The following is a 22,188-nucleotide window of genomic DNA, read 5'->3' on the forward strand; positions in this document are numbered from 1 at the left end:
AAATAAATATATCCTCCTTATAAACAGTTCTCAGTATTCATACTAATTGGGACAAAATTGGGGGAAAACATGCTTTTTTGCTTTGGAACTGCTTCCTTTAAACGCAGGCAGGTAGATTTATACGGGAAACAGCCCTGACACTGATAATACAGCATTAAATAGTATATGTTTACTGAATACTGGACCTTTAGACCCCGGGTCTTGAGGTCCGTTTACCGGATCCCTAGCCACTTCTTTTCCCCAAAGGCCGAACCAAAAATTTCAGATGCACTGCAGCACGAAGTAGTAAGCATGTTATTTTGATGAAAAAAGATTTTGAAATATGATTTGATAAAATATATGAATTGTGTTGAATATAATAATTGATAATTCTTCAAATTTGAATATAATTTAAACTACTAGCTGGGACTGTTACGAGTACTCATTATGTATTGATGTTGAAAATTAATACAAGCTACATGTTATATGTACAAAGCTGTTACTGCATTGGTTATAGCCCTTTGGCATCTGTGCGCCATTTGTAAGCGACAATGTTAAATAAATAAGTTGTACTTGCGATAAGAGTTATTTTAGACCTCAAAAGGTTTGTTATGGGTTTAATGTGATAGACTGAGGTACATCTTACCTATGCTAAGTTATGTTAAGTTCGTTTCAGTTTTGACACAGAAGTGTGTATTACATACAGTCTTGGTATATTCTCTAGCATAACATGTATAACATTTGCATTGACTTTCATATTTTTGTGCTACTGTTACAACCTTGATGATTCTTATTATACATTTTAAATAAATGATAGGTTAGGCATCCCTTTACCGGACCTAGAACAGAGTAAGGCATACTGCCAACCATTATAATATACAGTAAACACATTTAGTGTTTAACATCTGCAAACATATCCTAGTAAATCCATTGAACGGCTTGCTACATTTATGACTGAAATAAAATGTATATATTAAGGCTATTATTAAAAATCATTTGTTTGTGGTAACATGATCTACCTGTGAAAATCGCTGTTACCCAACTTTTTTCCCTGGACATTCGGATGAAATGTTTTTCCTTATATGATTATATGCAAAACAATCCCTACCAACCGACTCACACAACAAACTTTGTATTGTGTTACGTGAGTCTCTGATGTTTTCATCAGTGCTGGAAAACTCTGTCTTACACCCTGGATGAAAGATGACAATTGTTCTGTCATATGTATAACGAACTATGTCTTATTATATAGGTAAATGTTTTAAAAACATTCCTATTTTTTTTTTCAGCAATGTTCTGTGTTGATGCTATTTTCTCTGAAAGCAAACTGTCAGTAATCTGCAGCCATTCAGCTACTGTACCAGAAACCTGAAGAAAGGCGTAAAAAGGTAGCTTTTATTTCTCATTTTGCCTTTATTAGGTTTATACAGAGGAGAGAAGTATGCTGAGTTTAAAATTAACTTTTGATAAATTGTGAAGAGCCGGAGTTGTGACTTTAATTCATAGTGATTTATATTTGAGCCGCGCCATGGGAAAACCAACATAGTGGGTTTGCGACCAGCATGGATCCAGACCAGCCTGCGCATCCGCACAGTCTGTCAGGATCCATGCTGTTCGCTTTCAAAGCCTATTGGAAATAGAGAAACTGTTAGTGAACAGCACGGATCCTGACCAGACTGCGCGGATGCGCAGGCTGGTCTGGATCCATGCTGGTCGTAAACTTTGTTGGTTTCTCATGGCGCGGCTCATTTTGTTATTTGTGGTGTGATATGCTAAAGACATATATGACTTCAGTCTTCATTTTATGATCATGTATATGAGGAAGTTATCTTTCACATAAAATGTGCTGTTATCATTTTGCACATGTCTAGCTAATATATACATGTAAGTCATATCCCTTCAAGCTGTGTATTGTTGAAAATGTGATTAAAACTTCTGTCTCACCCAACAATTTAGTGTATTGTTGTTTACTTAAAAAACATGTTTAGACTTGGCGTGATCCTTCATTGCATGTCATACATCTTGATGAGGTCGCTTTTATTTATGTACACCCCATTGTCATTGGTTAATGAGGTATATAGTGTCAACACTGTTTGAACTGTCTGACCATCAGTCCCACATTCTGGTGTACATTCTGATGTACCATTTCCATCCAATTAAAATGAATCTTGTATACTTCATCAACATGAAATGAACATTAGCATATTATCAGAACAGATAATTATTATTTTTTAATTATTCCCCGTTTGACTTTACAATATTACATAGATCTGTACAACAGCTTCCATACTCAAATGAAACTTATATATATCATGAAGCAAAGATAAGCATAATGTCAGATTATTATTTTTTGAGTTATGCCCCTTTTTATTATATCACATATGTACATTGTGTCCTCTGCTTCTACTACATATTTCATGTAATTCAAATGAAACTTGGAATACATCGTCAGTATGAAGTGGACATGTGCTTATTGTCTGACCCTATTTTTAGTTAAGTGCCTTTTTGAGACTTAACATTATTACAGTTATATCAGTTCATAACCTTCAGTTTTCATTAAATTCAGAGTTATGCCCTTTTTGAACTTTTTAAATTCATTTTATAAGCATTCTGAAGGGGCATAAGTCATACAATATGACATCATTCCTGCTTTTAGTATTTAAAATTAACTCAATTTTATAATATTCCTACTTGATCTTAATGTTGATAATTTGTCTCATTTCAGTGAGCTGCCATTACCAAAGTACCTCAGATATGTAGGAACCATAACATTCGGGCATTTCTGTTCTGTTGAAATAATACTTGACCTGGAACCATAACATGAAAGAAGACCTTAGGAAATATATGCAAGTGGAGATTGAGACATTAAATTTGTAAAATGAAAAGACTTATGAAGCAAATAGCAAGTTTTGAATGCTTCAAACTAACTGTTAGTAGACTTTGGATGATTTACTGCAAACATAGGGCAAAAAAGACTCGGATACAAATGTATCATAACAATGCTTACATGGCAAACTTCCAGGGCATCTATACTGGAGAATTCAGTTGAAGGTCAAGGAGATTTCAGAATTTACATTGTACCTAGTTTAATAGTATAATTAAAAAGATAGTTATGAATTCTTTTTAGTAAATCTGATTCATTTTTAAATCTACAAGGTATTGTCATCATTTGTTGATCTTTGTCAGCTTTGGTCTTGGTTAACATTTTTGCTTATGTTCCTCCTTTCTTCGAAACTATAAGAATAATAGCTTTGAAACTTTGTTCATCTGTTTATCACCATTAGATCACCAAGAGTCATAATTCCCACTTCTGTCACTTTTTGGCAGAATTGTGACACCTTGTGTACCTAGAAAATTGGAATTTCTTGGTTAAATATTTGGTTAAATTGAATGTTTCATACTTTAAGAGCTATAGCTTGAAGCTTTATATACATGTACTTGTTTATCATCATTAGTTGACTAAATAGGTCATGAACCATAACTATTGCTTGTATTCTGTCAGAATATGGACTTTTTAAATTTGTATTTCTTGGTCAATTTTTTGTTTAGCTCGACTATTTGAAGAATAAGTAGAGCTATCCTACTCATCACACTCATCAACGTCGGCGTCACACCTTGGTTAATGTTTTCGTACCATTTCACATATTGACAAAACTTTTTGAGGTAATGCTTTAAAACTTTCAACACTTGTGTATCATCACCATGTCAAGTTTTAAGCAAGAATACTTAAAGGTGGTCAATCACATTTAAACCACATTTAATGACATTTTTTACTTTTTGTATATTCTGGTAGAGAATTATTTAAGGAACAAAAAGACCGATTACATAGAGTTAGATTCCTATTTGAAATGTATATTTTATTATTTTTATAAAATTTTGGAATTACTCCCCTTTAATATGAAAGTATATAAAAAGCTGGGTATTTCTTTTTATTTCGATACAATGTCTAGTTTTACATTTGCATTTGATAGACATATCAACTATTGAACAATCTGAACCAAACTGCAAGTTTAAAAACTGTGTGTAGCTTCTGAATTCATTTATTTCCAATCTATCTTGGTTGCGCAACCAAGATAGGCAAAGGGAGGTAATAATAATTTTTCAAACTTGCGTTTCTAATGAATTCCATCTAAATACATAATTTTTAATGCAAATATTTTACAAATATATTACAATATGTCTAATATTTATACATTTCCTTAGGCAAAGTATGTTTATCAAATTTATACTTATGATAAAATAACTCTATCTCGGTTGGGCAACCAGGATAGGAAAATGAAATTTTAAAAATACCTCCAGTGAAAATCTAATTTGTATTAAGCGTTAAGTGAACATAAATGAGTGTAAATGATCAGATGCTAAAGTTTCGAACAAATCCGTTACATGGCCAAAATCTGATTATCCACCTTTAACTCCATTAAGGATTTTGGCTGAATTATGGTCCCTTTTAACTTACAAATCTTGGTTAAGTTTTCATACCAGTTCATAATTCGTGCAGACTGTTTGATATGTGGCTTGGAACTTTTATACCACTTGTTTATTTTATCTGTAGGCCTGGCAAGAGTACATAACTCTCAAGTATTTTGGCTGATTTATGGTCTTTTTGGACTTGAAAATTGGTTCAGTTTTTGTACAAGTCCATGTTTTGTCGAAACTTACGACATGTGGCTTTGAAACTTTGAACACTTGCTTATCATTATAATTTTCATCTGTAGGCAAGAGAACATAACTCTGTCAACTATTTTGGCTGAATTATGGCCTTTTTTGGACTTGGAAATGGTGAAGTTTTCGTACAAATCAACGTTGTGTCAAAATTGTTTGACATGTGGCTTTGAACTTTGAGCTCTTGCTTATCATCATGATTTCCATTTGCAGACGAGAGTACATAACTCTGTCAACTATTCTGCCTGAATTATGACCCTTTTTGGACTTGAAAATCACTTAAATATTTCATACCAGTCTATATTTTGCCTAACCTGTTTGTCCGCCTACCGCCTCGATAGCCTAGTGGTAGAGCGTCCGCTTCGAGTGCGGGAGTTCGTGGGTTCGATTCCCGGCCGCGTCCTACCAAAGACGTGAAAAATGGTACCAGTGGCTCCCTTGCTTGGCGCTCAGCATTAAAAGGGCAGAAACTGGCCTCTTCTCTTATACCCTCGTGGCGATGGATTCCATCAGGAATGAGGTGTCGAGAGTGATTAATATAAGTTGTAGAACTTCCTTCACAATCGACCTAAAATAAATTATGTATAAACTAACCTGTTTGTCATATGGCTTTGAAACTTTTACTACTTGTTTACCATCATAATATACATATGTAGGCAATACTACATACGGTAACTAGGACAATGACTTTAGCTCAGTTGTGGCCCTTTTATGAGGAAGAAATTTGTTAAGTTTCGCTTGCGATTCCATATTTTGTCTAAACTGTTTGATATATGGCTTTGAAACTTTGAACAGTCTTGCTTCCAATCATGGTTACATATTGCCATATATTGCAACACATATCAAAATCCACAAAACAGGTACATTGTTTGTCTAATTTATTTTTCATCTTTTGTCTGCAAATCTCTGGTAAAATTTTGACCTCATACTTCCATCAATTCTTCGAATAGTCAAGCGCGTAGTCAACAGACAGCTTTTGTTTTTGAATACTATAAGATCTATTTGCTTTAAAACTTTGTACATTTCTTTACTATCAGTAAGTGAGTAAGAAGGTCAAGAACCATTTATAACACTTTCTATTGCATATTGTTAAACTTCAATCAATTACAGGCAAGGTAGGCACCCGCAGGCGTTTCTGTGGTCCATACCAATTTTGACATATTTTAATGAATGTCTAGGGTAATTTTGACTATAAGAGGTTGCTTAAGTATTATGATAGCATGGTTTTTGATAACTTTAGATTCTGACATTTGAAAGCAGTATGGGTAAAAAAAGAACACGTCAGTAATGTAAATGTTATAATCTTTTTACTGAGGTCTGAAAAACAAAAAGGAGAAATATACTTATTTTGGGCCAATTTTCTCCAGTTTGGATTGATAAGTTTTCATTGAAAACAGCTGTAATAGAACTAAGGTCATTTCATTTGTAACATTTACTGTAAACTACACTACTTTCAAGTCATAATTTGTAATGAATCACAAAATTTTGAAGTAACAAATTTATATTCAATTCCTTTTGATTTTGCATTATGTTTGCTGGTGGATGGGGTAAGTCTATTTATATAGTGTTTTTTTCTCTAAAATACAGAATTGCATGTTGTTTTTCTAATGGCTTTTACTTGCAAATATTTTATACTATCATATTTATAACCTAGAAACATGTAACTGATGGAACATACTGTTTTCAACTTAATAATATGTTATGTTGTTTTATGTACCTGCAAATATTTAGTTATTCGTAAAGCGAAGTTGACAGCTAAAGTTATTGCATTTTATATTTAGAAAAGGTACATTAATACTATGTCTTGCATCAGACATCTGATAATATGTTGTTTTGCCTGTTGAAGTAAGCACTTGTATTACTTAAATGTTTAAACAGAAAAGCAGCCAAAAATATGCAACATATTAGATTAATTTTGGTGCTAACTTCAGTTTTATTAGACATTTTTGATATTGGTTACTTTGATACAGTCCGTCTCGGAAAATTTTAAAATGCATGGTGACCTATAGTTTTTAATTTTTATTTCATCGATATATACAGCTACATAAAGTTTCAGGAAAGTAAAGAATGTAGAACGGTCTGTAACTCTTCTTCAAATACTCTGGATTCATAATGGTTTCAGTGATTTATGTATAAATTTTACGAGACAAAATTTAGATTTTTGTTATTTATCTGCAGATAACTTCGACTAAAATTCAAATGTTTGAATTGTTTGAATTATTTTTCAATAATATAGTGTTTTGTAGGTCATATAACTATTTGGAATGGAAATCACTTGAAATATTAGCAAAATATAATTTTGAGATATAAACTTTGACTATTTTTAGTTTATTTATGTCACATTTTCATGTAAAGGAAAGAATTGTAAGAGTTATCTCCCGAGTTGAGTTATGCTCCTTAATATTTGCGTTTTTCAAACTGCCAAATGGTAAACTTTCATAAAACAGCCAAAAAGGATAACGTTACCAGGCATACAATTTAAGCCATTTATGGATCGGATACCTTAAATTACCACAAAAACAGAGAAAAGATAGTGGATTCTTAGGTATGTTGGCTGCTAGTTTGGGTATTCCTTTTATTACATCCCTTCTTAGTAGAAAAGGTATACAAATTGATTCTCAACGAAGACCTTGCAGACGAATTCCTATAGTGAAAAAAAATAAAATTTATAAACAAACCTATTTCTAACTTGAAATTGAACAATGGGTAAAATAATTAAAAACTAAAAACTTTAGGAATATATTTAGTAGAAATAATCTACCGAAAACAAAGTTAGATAAGGAGTGCGGAATTGTAAATTTAGATGACTCTGTTTGGCCTGGAACACATTGGGTATGTTATGTAAATGAAATATATTTTGATCCATTCAGTTTACCACCAAAAAGAGGTTATCAATTACATCCCGGATGTAAAATACAATAACATAAAATAGCAAGACAAAACAAGTGTATTATGTGATAACTATTATTTGTAAAAAAATATATTTTAGATAAAAATATATTTTCATTTTTAAATATATGTTTTCTTCACTTTGTTAAAAGTTGCGGTTAAACCAGAGGTTTTCACAGTAATTTGTTAAAACCTGTAGTTTTCTTAATCTGTCAGTAGGGGTCAGTGTAGGTCAAGGGTAAGGATCAAAATGAGGTCAAACTGCGCCAATACCATCATAATATAAACTACTAACAGGGCTGCTTTTAGTAAATTCAGATGTGGAGTTGCGCCCTTTCGATTTAAAACTGCTAGATTCGATAGGAAATGCCTTTATGTGACGTGATAGAAACTGAATCGCGGGTACTCTTTTAATGTTTTTGATCTTAGGAGCACACTATTTCACAAATAAGTTGAAACCAATAGTTAATGTCCAAATATGTGCATTAGTGATAAACTTATTTCTATGACCCATGAAACATTTCTGGTTAAGTTGCCGCCATGTAATTCCGTCCGTCTGTCTGTGTGCCTTTACTGAAATTTTTGTCCAGATAACTCCTACCACAGGTCTGAAGGGATTTGGCTAAAGCTTAAATAAATGTATCATCATAATACGAACTTGCACAAATCGTCAGGACATAAATACACCCGGTTTAAGAATTATGATCTTTTAAAATTTTACATATATTATATATTGTGCAACACAAATAAGAGTCTTGTTTGGATATGTACTTCTACAATTCATAAGGGATCTGGCCCAAACTCGCAGAAATATATTATTATAAAATGAACTTGCTCCTATCATCAGGACCTGAATGTACCATATCCGATTCAATAGTTTTCGCCTTTTGTTTACAGAATGATGTCTATTGGCCAATACTTATATAACAACAAGAGGGTCATGATGACCCTGGATCGCTCACCAGAGTAATATGAGCTACATGTTTCAAATGTCAAACTGATGATAAAATATTAAGAAAGTCAGTAGGTCACATTCATGGTCAATAAAATTCAGTTTTACGCTTGGTGTGCAAAACTGTTTATGTCATCAAAATTTCAAGGCTGTATCTTAAAAAAACAAGAAGTAGGTCAGTAGGTCAAGGTCACAGTCAAGTGACAACATATGACTTGGGGTTGTCAGGTAATTGTTATTAAACAGTCTTTGAAATAGGATCAGATGACTTTTAGTATTTTTCCTATATAACTCATATTATAACTTAGTGACCCCAGGGCGGGGCCTCTTTTAACTCCAGGGGCATAATTTGACAATTTTGGTATGCATCATACCAAATATTAAAAGTCTAGGTCGTATGGTTTCAGACAAAAATTCCTATGTAAGTCTATATAAAACTTGGGACCCCTAGGGCAGGGCTTCTTTTCACGCCAGGGAAACAATTTGAACAATTTTGGTTGAGGACCATAAGACAATGTTACAAACCAAATACCAAAGGCTGTGGTTTCAGACAAGAAGATTTTTAAACTTTTTTCCTATATAAGTCTTTATTAAACTTGGGACCCCCAGGGCGGAGCCATATTTGACCATAGGGGGATAATTTGAACAATCTTGGTAGAAGACTGCTAGATGATGCTACATACAAAATATCAATGCCCGAGGCCCTGTGGTTTTAAACAGGCAGATTTTAAAGTTTTTGTACAAGAAGATTTTCCAAGTTTTCCCTGTATAAGTCCATATAAACCATGTGACCCCGGGGCGGGGCCATATTTGACCCTAGGGTGATAATTTGAAAAATTCTGGTAGAGGACTACTAGATGAAAATACACACCAGATATCAAAGCCCTAGGCCCTGTGGTTTTAAACAAGCAGATTTTAAAGTTTTCGCTTCGATTGCCATGGCAACCAGAGTTCTGCATGGAATTCAATTCTTTGAACAATTTTGAAAGGGGCCATTCAAGAATAATTCCTGTGAAGTTTGGTGTAATTCTGCCGAGTGGTTTTTAAGAAGAAGATTTTTTTAGAAAATGTTGACGGACGACGGACAACACTCGACGCACGACGAAAGACGGACATCAAGCGGTCACAATAGCTCACTTTGTCACTTCATGACGGGTGAGCTAACAAAAACAAGAGCTGTCACTATTAGTGACAGATACCCCCGAAGCATGCCCAAGAACGCTATAGTTGTCTGCGCAATATATGCAAGAAGAGTTTAGGTATGAATACATTACAGCCCGGATAAGAATTTACAGGGACGAACGGACGGACGCACGAACACACACACAAACAAACCCACACGGACGGACAATGCGATTTTAATATGCCCCCCCTTCGAGGGCATAAAAATTTAGAATATATTCCTTGAAGCAAAATGCACTGCAAATACAGTAAGAGCGACACATCACAAATCAGATCCTACACAAATTGAAGCTGTAGTGACAAGTAACAGCAGACAGGTTGCTTCAAGTACCCATCAACAAGTACATTTAATTATGACAGATATAAAAGTGAGGTAGAGGAACGTTGGTGTTGAAGGTAGGGAGACACAGTAAGGAGAGCAACGTTCAAAAAACGCTACCTCCCAAATGAAGCAGTACATATGAGCCGTGCCATGAGAAAACCAACATAGTGGGTATGCGACCAGCATGGATCCAGACCAGCCTGCGCATCCGCGCAGTCTGGTCAGGATCCATGCTGTTCGCTTTTAAAGCCTATTGGGATTGGAGAAACTGTTAGCGAACAGCATGGATCCTGACCAGACTGCGCGGATGCGCAGGCTGGTCTGGATCCATGCTGGTCGCATACCCACTATGTTGGTTTTCCCATGGCACGGCTCATATATAGACGTGCGCAAGAACAACATTCACACACACACGTACACACACACACACGCACACACGCGCGCACGCACACACACATATTGTCTTAGCAAGTATATCAGACAACTAGGACATAATAAATAAACAAATAAACTTTGTGGGGCAACGCCCAGGAACAGCCAGTGGCACAATCAGCATTTGGGAGCTCGATCACTTAACCTCACTCCTAGCAAAAAGAAGAGGGGATGCGAAAAAATCGTGAATTTGTCAATTGTTGAACTTCAAGAATTCATGAATTTTCGATTCAAAGAATTCACTCATTTTGCATAAAATTTGGAAATTGTGAGTTCTTGAAATCGTGTATACTTTAATTCACGATTTCACAAATTCAGGATTTCCAAATTTCATGCAAAAATCATGAATTTCTGAAATCGTGCTTTCTTGAAATCGTGAAATCTTAAAGTTCAATAATTCACGATTTCACAACTTCACGACTTCCAAATTTCACCTGAAAATCGTGAATTCTCGAATTCGTGAATTCTTGAAACGGTGAATTCATGAATTCTTGAAATTCAGTAATTCACAAATTCACGATTTACAAATTTCACGCAAAATTGTGAGATATTGAATTCGTGAATTCTTGAAATCGTTAAATCTTGAAGTTCAATAATTCACAATTTCACAAATTCACAATTTCCAAATTTCACGTAAAAAAATCGTGAATTCATGAAGTTAAACAATGCACAAATTCACGATCTCTAAATTTCACTAAAAATCATGAATTCTAGAAATCGTGAATTCCTGAAATTCAATAATTCTCATTTTTCCAAGTTTCACGCAAAAGTCGTGAATTCTTGAATTTCTGAAGCTGAATAATTCGCGATTTCCGGATTCAATATTTCAATTTTAAATAATTTAATATTTCAATTATTCACAATTTCAAGAATTTTCGGTTTCCATTATTCAAGATTTCAATAATTCAGAATTTTACAGATTCAATATTTCAGTTATTCAATAATTCAATATTTCAATTATTCAATAATTCACAATTTCATAAATTCACGAGTTCCATATTTCATGTCAAAAATTCAATATTTCAATAATTCACTAATTCAATATTTCAGTAATACACAATTTCAAAATATTCTCGATTTCAATTTTTCAAGATTTCAATATTTCAGAATTTCACTGATTCAAGATTTCAATTATTCAATATTTCACAACTTCATGAATTCACGATTTCCATATTTCATGTCGAAAATTCAATATTTCAATTATTCAATATTTCAGTAATTCACAATTCCAAAATATTCTCGATTTCAATTATTCAAGATTTCAATATTTCAGAATTTCACTAATTCAAGATTTCAATTATTCAGTATCACAACTTCATGAATTCACGATTTCCATATATCTTGTCAAAAATTCAAGAATTCAATTATTCACGATTTCATGAATTCACAAATACCACTTAAAGAGTTCTCGATTTTATTTAAATACTTCAAGATTTCTACTTCACGAATTCATACTCAGAAATCGTGAACTCTTGAAACTGAAATGTCACCACCGGTCTATAATAAAAAAACTTACTTTACATATTAACATGAACGAGTATACAAAAGTAACTTAAAACTGACTAACAAAGTTAGCGATTGCTTGCGGGGATGTGGTTGCTATCTAACTGGAATCAAGTTACTTCCCTGGATTTAAACTGTAGAAATCTAGAGCTGCTAAAATGGTATAACAATGCTCGGAGTGCATGCATTTGCGAAAAAGGCTGAGTGACGTACGGTGGTACTTACTCTCAGACGGTCTTACAAGGTATGTTCCAAGAGATCCACTGGACTTTCTTAGCAATACCTCCGCATCTTCCCTGCTAATGTCATGCCACCAGCTAAAAGACATAAACATGTATATTACTTCAACAACGACAATAAGAACTGTTTAAATCAAATATCTAATATTCTAGTAATTATGATGGCGGGGAAAACATTAATATTAAGCTGTTGCCAGTTAGTAGTAATTGAGATTTTCAGCTGCTCTCAATCGCAAACACAATTTTGCTAAAAATGGATCAGAAAAAAGGCACAAATGAGCAAGAGTTATGGAGCGTATGTCATGCTCTTATTAGGGGAACACATGAATAAAGTTTTTAAAAATCGCAAAATTGTTGTTGCAAAGGTTTAAGTGGTGGTACCACAAATATAAATTTGATGAGAATCGTTAACAAGATATCTTTTAATAGTCTAAAATGTGAAATTGGAAGTTAAATGTACGTACACTTGTGCCTCCAATGCACGAATATCTTCAGTGACATAGGCTAATGGAATATAGCCTTTCTTACCGGTAATCAAGCGTTCAGCATAACACCAGTCAGAATTGTCGCTGGAATTGACAGACAATTATTACCTTTGCAAGGATGGTGCAGCTTCGATAAATTAACAGTCACTATGTCTATAAAATGTCTGCAAAATTAATGATGCATTTGTAGTCGTTATCGTATTTGAAACTGATACACCCTAGTCTCATACAAAACCAACATATAAATGGTGTCCCCTATCCTAGGTCCATGTTACATTAAATATAGGCGGATTTACAACGATATTGGTTGCCCTAATATTTACCGGATGTTTTGATTAAAATGTGCATGAGCTTCTTTTGAACGATGTTCATTTTTATAAACGATGTTCATTTTATATAGATAAAAAATCTAAATTAGTAAGATCTGGATCAAGGAATTAAGTTATTATTGTAATTTATTTACTTAAGGAAAATACCTAAACTATCTCTAATGTTTATATTCTGGATCATTTTTATATTCATAATATAACTGAAAATGCACGGTGCGCAGAAATCACTAACATTGAATTAATAGAATAACTATAATAAAGTTGATTTCCTAAAAACAGAACAGATAAAGAATGTGAGTGTAGAACGCCTCTTCCATCTACCCGCCCCTTCTCAGTTTAATTTGACCGTTGCGGTCACCAACCCCACCACTTTGATAGTGTTAAATAAAAACTTTATCCCCATATTGGGTATAATTGGATATAAAAGGAGGAAAATTTAGAATTGGGACTTTTGGCGACTTCATAGGCGTGGGGATAGGAGGAGGGGTATATCAGCTGGAATAAATATGTACCCCCGTCGAAAATCTTTAGCTTTTGTTTTCTCTTTAAATCCATACTTTAACTACTCTTAATTAAACGTTTAATCTTTATGTTCGATTTTTAATTATATTATTATTTTATGTAACAGCGACATGTTGTAACTTCTGACAAATCCTGTTAGGAAATGTCCATACAAACTTAAGCTTTCAAATTGATGGTAAATATCAATTTATCTTTTTCCATTAACCTAAATTTGTAGAGATGAAAAATCAATTTTGCTGAAAAATAGTTTATTGCCTGTTCATTATGAGTCCCTTATCATCAATTATAATGCAAACTAGTTGAAGTATCTCAATTTGAGCAAGGCAGTTGCGGATGTACAAAGATTTACATATATTTTCCTTTGTCCTGAAGTGGTAATTTATTATAATACAGACTCATTCTATTGATCGAATAGATTGAAATGTGATATAACTTTTATAAAACTACATTTATATTGTAGAGTCATGTCTTTTTGCCTTAAGTAGAGTGCGCATGTGTGAAATTTTACTTTCGTTGCTAAGGACCGCGCCAAGTGTAAATTCATCCATGGCGCGAGTACTGACAGCGATGCTTAGGAGACCTATATACATTGGTAAGAATCCCATCCCAATGGAAACTAGCACAAGTATGTACTGTATGTCGTAAGGTCGACAGTTTCTTTCTAACTACAGACCTATATTGCTTCTTAGCACTTTCAAAGCTTGCTTAACTTGGTAGTGTTTAATACAAAATTTTAAACGGAAGATTGTTAGGTGTTCAAGTCTGAGACGGCAGTTTCAACAGTGAAAATGATACTTTTAATAACTGTGACCGTGACCTTAAACCTATGGCTTCACAACTACTATTTGTTACAATAAAAGAAGAAAACAACAAGGTTGGCCCGGACCGGTATTTGAACATCGACCCTCTATTAAACATTACAAAGGTACACAGACCAAAGCTTTAGCCTATTGCTAATTTGGTTGATGCATTGAGTGTTAGCTTATTTTCTATTTCAGTACCAGTGACAATCTAAAGCTAATTCTTCATATAAGCTTGCTCCACATCAATTCTGGTGACAGTAAGTCAATCCTATCTAAACCAGATAACACATGTTTACTGATCACGGAGAAAAATATCTGTTATAGTACCTATGCGTTGCCAATGACCAAATGACGTCAAAATGACATTTTAGTAACAACAGTTAGGCCCTCAGGGACTTGAATCGGGACCCATCCATTCATAGTCCATCCCAGAACACAGTCTCCAACAGCAGTGGGTGAATGTATACAACATATACGCATAAAACATACACACAGTAAAACAAACTGTCAACCAACAAACACAAACGAAACACATTAAGGAAAACAGGAACACAGTTGGGTTCTGCCTATGGAACAGTCAGTGGCAAAAACAACAGTGTGAACTTCAACAGGTTAATTGCGCGCAAATACTCACTCTTTAATATCAACATGTTCCAAAATTACGGAACAGTGTAAAGAAAAGTTATTCCTCTCAGGTTCATCCCTTGCATATGCATTGCGAACTAAAGACACAAAATTCTCTTCTAGAAGATAAAAAAACCGAATACGCATGTTCTCAATCCTTTTGCAGAAAGCAGACAAACAACAGAAGCAATATTAAGGGTCGACGAAATAGGCCAAAAGGCATTAATTAAAGCAGATCAGTCCCTGTAGACTTTAGGAATTGTCTGTCATGGAATATTTTGCTTGTCCTGTTAGATACAATCAAACAGGAAAGTAAAAGGACTGAATACTAAACATGCGATGTATCTCAAGATAATTGAACCCTCGTTTCATTAAACTTTTAATAATATTTTAAAGAACAGTAAGACAATTTCCATGACAAAGAAGCTTACGAAGTTTGTAAATAAAATATCCATAAACATCAGGTTTAGATAAACAGGTTTTGACAACAGGTTGCTAGGATATTTAAAGTTTATGATAACTTTAACCCTGCTGAAGGCTTTTTGATTTTGGTAATATACTATTCACGTGCATTGAAATCGTCAGTCTAGATCTATATATACGCTTCAAACATTCTTTTTGAGAACTACATGTCCCATAAGATGATCTATATTAAAAGTAAATAATCTCTCTTATCATAGATTTTATTATGAATAATATTGTTAAATATAGAAAGATAGACGCAACAGTATCCCCATGGCTAATTTTATTCAACGGAACCTCCAAGAGATAGATAGTATTAACCATTTGAGCAAACAACAGATTATTCATATTAGGAATAACATCTAGATAAGTTGATGTATTATGAAATGCAGTAATGACGTCTACATGTTTCTTTTTCTAAGGAAAGGATCAACATATAGATATTTAAAACAACCGTGCGACGATAAGTTGAATTCTCGTTCATTAATGTTGTTCAATAAAAAAGAGGGCTTACAAACTTCATCACAAGTCCACATGGTATCATGTTTAACAATACTTGTAGCGAAAACAAAACACAATTGAAAATAAAAATACAATTTAAGATTAACGCTCAATAGATGTACATTTAGAACTATGAATTTTGAAGTACCTTAAAGTTTCTCCACAAAGTTTCAGTGTGTCTTCTTTTCGAAAGCTAAGTTCGCCCTCAGAAAATTGATTGAAATCAAATATTGCTGTTACTATCCTCGCTCCCAGGACGGCTGAAAGTTAAAAGTGACACAGTTCCTCTCAACATAAGATACTTCACTGTGTATATAACAGAACAGAACAGGACAGAACATTAAGTTTATTTCCAATTTACGAAATAAGTACATTTATCGACGCGAGAGGCCTGAATGGTACTGCACATTTCATTACTTACCTTAAATGAATAGACTCGATCAAACCTCTGTCTGTTAATATCTAGCCTGATTGTGTTTTATTCTTCAAAAGGATATTATTTTAGATTTTATTAAAACAAGGATGAATATCCAACAGGGAAAACCATGTTCTAAAAACGCAGCTTCCCAAAACGTAAACCCAGCACGCGGAAGCGGACAAGACCAACGCACACACTCACACCAAATAAACGCACAAGGACAAAACGAACAAATAAAAGAACACAGTGGGGCACCGCCTTGAAACGGTCAGTGGCAAAACCACCACTGGGTAGCTTAAATCGGTTTATGATGTACATAACCTCATTCTTACCCTCATCATGTTCCTAAGTCACATGATAGTGTAAATAAAAGTTACCCCAACCAGATAAAACTCTAACATACGTAAAGACTGAAGGCATGTAATGTAAAAACACAAAAAATGCTCTAAATATATTTATATAAATGCAATTCTCAAGAACCTAAAACGCATGTACTCAATGCATTTGCAGAAGACAGAGCAACGAGGGAAACACCGTTAAAACCCGACGCAACAGGCCTGAAGACAGAAATCAAAATAGCTTAGTGCCGGTAGGATTTAAGAACTACTAATAAGAGAGTCCTCCACCTGCCTGTTCCGCCACACACAGTGAAAGAGGAAAACGTAGCGTCCAACTGTAAGAGGGCTGAACACCAAATATGCGGTGTGTCTCAAAAGAGCTGGGACATAACCTCTTCTGATTAAACGTTTAATAGCTTTACTAAATACAACTGGAAAATTGCCATGACCAAAAATCTTACGAAGCTTGTAAAACACTAAAAATCTGTAAAAAGATCATTTGGAGGCAAAGAATGCAACCAAGCAGAATAAAAGTAAACTTGGTTTGATCGAGTCTGTTCATGAGAAGTAACGAAATATGCTTTTTGCAGAAGTCATTTTAAATTGTTATTGTATCTTAAAACAAAATTAAAATTACGACAGTAAAATTTAGCAAAGAATTTACGTAATTTAGTATGACGGTAGCGCTGTTGAAGAAGATTAGTTTTATATATTAATTACGTTCATTGAAATCCTCAACATGCCTACACGCTCTTGCAAACTTGCAAATCTTACTGCCATCCTTGTCTAAATAAATCTTGAGGCAAACCTTTCGCTAGCATAGAAACTAGAGACAAATAATCAGAAACATAAACTCGAAATAAATCACTATGTTTACAACAGGTAATGGAGAGTACAACATTTCCCGCGCGCCCCTAGCGCCGCCTCAAGCGGATCTCTATTAAACATGACCATTGAATAGACTCTACAATTTTAAAAAGCCCCAAAAATATAACAATACTTAGTCCTTGTCCAAGTACTAGGCGACCCATTTATTTCGTCACACAGCACATAAAACAACTGTTGTAATTATTTAAACTCTATAGAAAACTACTACTGCTACACCTGATATTTAGCAAATATATGTAAGTTATTAATTCACAATACTTTTAGAACAATGTCGGGTGTAGGACGTAAATGATGTCTTTCGGTGGTTTTAAAGCCTAGATCCACTACTATATAAGTACCCCCAGTATACAATAAACAACTCTCGTCTTATCTGCTGCTTATTATTAGAGGGCAATTAGCACAGCAGGGGTCCCCACTAGACCATAAAGATGTGTGCGTTGGGGTTGAAAGAAAATTATTTTCTGTCCATGAATGTAGAATAATAATATTATTATTTTTATATATGCAACATTTGGCAACATTTCTTATTAGAAAGAACTAGGTGAATCATTAACACTAATAAAAAAAGTTTATAGTTTTCATTAAATTCTTTTTAAATATATACATTGTCAAACGTTGAATATTCTCCTTTAATTATATTATTACTATACTGTTCTGTTAAATTATAAATAATAACAATAATATTCATTTAATAGATAAATAATAATGATACAGATAAAGTGAAAACTCAATAATATCTTAAGCTTTTTATTGGCAAAAAATATCTGCCAATATCATAATAAAGAAAATGTTCATACATGTGAAAGTGATCCATTATATTTATATACAATACATATGTACTTACATAAAGAATAGTATAATGATTTATCTTAAACATGATATCACCATTATTGCTATATAACATGACAGGAAAAAATTAAATTATTGTATTTCATCTATACAGAATTAATATTTTACTAAAAACTAAAAAAATGTTGACTTGCATCCTAAAAGCATGGCGAAATTTGTGATATATTCCTAAATAAGCTGCTTATTACTAAACAATAAACATTTTTCATTTAATAAACAAATGCCAAAAAAAAATAGATATAAGTTTTAAAGTTCTCACACATATATAAAAGTTTGATAATAAAATACATTGTTTTCTCTACTAACTTACTGATACAGATATAAGGAAGACTGACTTTCAGATACACAATGAACCCTGTTTATTGTTACCATACTGTGAGAGTCATAAGGCCCCAACAAGAAATCCCTTGGCCCAATGCCACGATCTAGGCCTTTGAATGAGAAAATTGTGTCTATCGGGTAAATATGGCTCATTTTGTTGACAAAGCATCACCCTAGGGCGGATATGTTACCAAGTAAGTAAGTTTTTCGTTTACTTTGGAAACATTGCATGCATGCGTTCTGTACCCACCCTATTTAACTCATCTCGACAATTTAAACTGAATCTATACCTGGCAACGTAAACAAATAATGAACGCTTTATACGGGTGTAAATAGTTTAATTCCTCCTCAAGTTCACTATTCCGTCGATTGTTGTAAAAAGCAGTACAAGTTCGCCCAAATTTATGATGGCCAAGGCTTTAGAATTATCAATTCTTATTTACGACTGCATAGCACAAGTGCAAGAACCTTTTATTTACAATTTTGTCTTGTTTAAGCCGATTTCAATATTCGGGTCACTCTGTACAGTGTTAGAGGTACTTGTATGATACCAGTACAAGGAATGTCATCACACCACATTTCAATAGCCGAACCATTTTAATTTTGACGTTTAATATTTGCAACAAGCCAGCAGTTCATAAGACAATTTATTAAAGGATTTTTTATTTAATTGTGTTGTATTGAATTACATAAATGTGCGTAAATGTTAGTACATGCTAAATGCAATCAGCAATTGTGTTAGCAGTTCGCCCAATTTGCTTGGCCAAATGGCATTGCACCGTTTTATTCAAATCTGGTCATTCTATTTCACATACAGATGTCACACCAACCGTATGTAATAAAAGTAATTTTAATATAACTAACAATGCTTTAATCATCGCAACGATGTTATTTTGACGTCACGTTGACGTCAACGTGATATTTAGCGCAATGTACGCATCAAGAAATAGCGCTTTAAAGTTTCATGAAATATTTGTTTTAATAACATGTTTTAAACGGAATGATTGCACAAATGTTGCATTGCACAAATGTTTTGATTAATTTATACACATACTGAATAAGTTATTCGCTTTGCTGAATAATTCGCAATAATTTTCACTCGAAATGAATTCTGCCGCAAGACGTATTACCGTTTCCGGTCTTGGTGTGTTTTAACAAATACCTACTATTGGCGCCATGCTTGCGCGAAGAAACAGTTCCATCATATTTGATACAATTTTTACAATAAAGAACGTATTAGAATCGGCGGTTATACGTCGTCCGAAATAATAATGAAAAAGGGTCATGTTAGATAACTGCGCCCTCGTAAAATTATTACGCCCGACGTATAACCGCCCATCGTGTATAAATAGTGATAAAGCACTGTTTTGCTATAAATTATGTCATAATTGTTAAATGTTACGATATAATAGACTCCGCTCAATAACACTGTACCTGAGTAGGGGCTATCTGTAAGCCGCTTCGAAATTAATATCTTAAAACTGCTGCATTCAGCTTATAACCTATACATAGATGTCCAGTTTTTAAAGCACTAAATCCGCAGAACATCAAGGTATGTGGTAACCACAATTTACTATTCTAACGCTCTTTCCAGAATAATTGATTGCATTTAGCATGGACTTACATTTACCCATACTTTAAATATGTAATTCAGTACAACACAATAAAAAATCATTCTTTGTTACTGCTAGCTTGCAAAAAAAAAAAACACGTCACAACTGAAAACAGTTCCACTATCGAAATGTTTTGTGGTGACTCTCCTTGTACATTTGAATGATATCAGATAGTTACTTGCACAATACGGGGTGACCTGAATATAGACCAAATTGTTTAAAAGTTCACCGTAAGATACTAAAAACGGCTTAAAGAAGAAAAAGCGGCAATAAAAGGTTATTGCTGTTATGCTGTTATAAATAAGAATCAATAATTCTAAAGCCTTCGCTATCATAAATTTGGTCGAACTTGTACGTTATTTTACAAATTCGTTGGAAAAGTGAACTTGAGCCGGACTTGAACTATTTATCTCCGTATAATCTTTACGGAACCAGGTACAGACTCGGGGTAATTTTCAGGTGGAGAAAATAGCATGGGCACAGAATGCATGCATGCAGTGTTTCCAATGCAAAAAAAAGTTCACTTACCTGAAAAAGTATCCGTCCATGGGTGATGATTTTTTAACAAAATCCGCCACATTTACCGGATAGACACAATTTTCTCGTTAAACTAGTCAAGCTGTATAAAACGAAAGACCGGTTTAGAGAGACACCTTACCATCAGAACTGACACTGTGCCATTTTATAGGTGTGAATAAAGTGTAATCGCCTTCATCGTCTCCACTGCCACCGTTCCCTGGCGTTAAATCTTTACTAGTGTTTGAAATGTCTTCATACAAAGGTTCTTCTTTCTAAAATAGAGTAAAAGTAATTATCTTATTAACAGATCTGCTTGTTTGATCCATTTACCTAACATTGTTTAATTTCAAGTTTGTTCAATCCAAAGAAAAACTGGAAGAGGAAAGTATATAAACAGCTGTTGCGGAAAAAAAATATATATATGTTACCTATATACAGATAAATGTGTTCTTTGGAAATACAGTGATCACATAACAAAGAAGGTAGATCATCTTTTCTTCTTTATATTGTTTTTTGTAAGGTATTTTCTTAGAATAGTATGAGTAAATTTACAAATGAACTCAAATCGATTTTATTATACAATATAAACCCAAAAGACGCTTCGAGTCATTTGATCTTACCTGTCACTTAGTGACAAGGTGGGCTTTTGTGATCACCCTTCGTCCATCGTCCGTCCAGTTTCTTATGGACATGATAGAGACCACAGCTTGCACACAACTTGTATTGGCATTATATCTCAGTTTCTTTGGAAAACTGGTCAGATCCCAAAATTTGTTATGCTTGGCTTGTAAACATGATAAAGACAATATTTTGTAACCAACTTTAATCAAACTTGCGTACAACTTGTGTTGGCATAATGTCTCGGATCCTTTCAAAAACTGGCCAGATCCTGTCATGGGTTACAGAGTTATGGCCCCTTAAAGGTCCAAAATTTGCTATTCTGGCTTTTGCAGCCATGTAGAGACTTCATTTATGGTTTGATCTGATACAAACTTGCAAAATATCTGCAACAACAATAAATCTTTGACTCCATGATGAATCTGTCAAATCCAATCATAGGTTCCTGAGTTATTTTGTATCTGATAACCTCCCCTGATTGTAATCAAAATGGATTTATATCAATAAGTACTTATAGGACTCATTTGAAATACCATTACCTTCATTAGTTGGACTGAGACAATCAGGGTAGATAACTATGGACTGATTTTATATCAAATTACCTCCCTTTATTTCAAATTAAAATGGTTATATCTCCGTAACTAATGAAAATACTGATTTGAAATTTCATTTATGTCAACAGATGGACTTGGATATTCAGTGAAGGTACATATTGAGTGAATGTATAAAATCTGGAAA

General features: G+C 33.8%; 1 protein-coding gene across 1 annotated transcript in view; it reads right to left on the bottom strand.

Annotated features, from left to right (window-relative positions):
• Positions 1-22,188, bottom strand: part of LOC123524566 (tyrosine-protein kinase Blk-like) — a gene marked incomplete at its 3' end in the record, with an annotated part of 61,143 nt that overhangs the window by 25,880 nt on the left and 13,075 nt on the right. The window contains exons 5-8 of the mRNA XM_053532947.1: positions 20,972-21,104; positions 16,035-16,146; positions 12,625-12,729; positions 12,147-12,238 (exon numbers count right to left, since the gene is read on the bottom strand). Of these exons, the coding sequence (XP_053388922.1) occupies positions 12,147-12,238; positions 12,625-12,729; positions 16,035-16,146; positions 20,972-21,104 (442 nt within the window). The remainder of the gene's footprint in view (positions 1-12,146; positions 12,239-12,624; positions 12,730-16,034; positions 16,147-20,971; positions 21,105-22,188) is intronic.

This window comes from Mercenaria mercenaria, unplaced genomic scaffold (genome assembly GCF_021730395.1).
Source record: "Mercenaria mercenaria strain notata unplaced genomic scaffold, MADL_Memer_1 contig_1886, whole genome shotgun sequence".
NCBI classification, from domain to species: domain Eukaryota; kingdom Metazoa; phylum Mollusca; class Bivalvia; order Venerida; family Veneridae; genus Mercenaria; species Mercenaria mercenaria.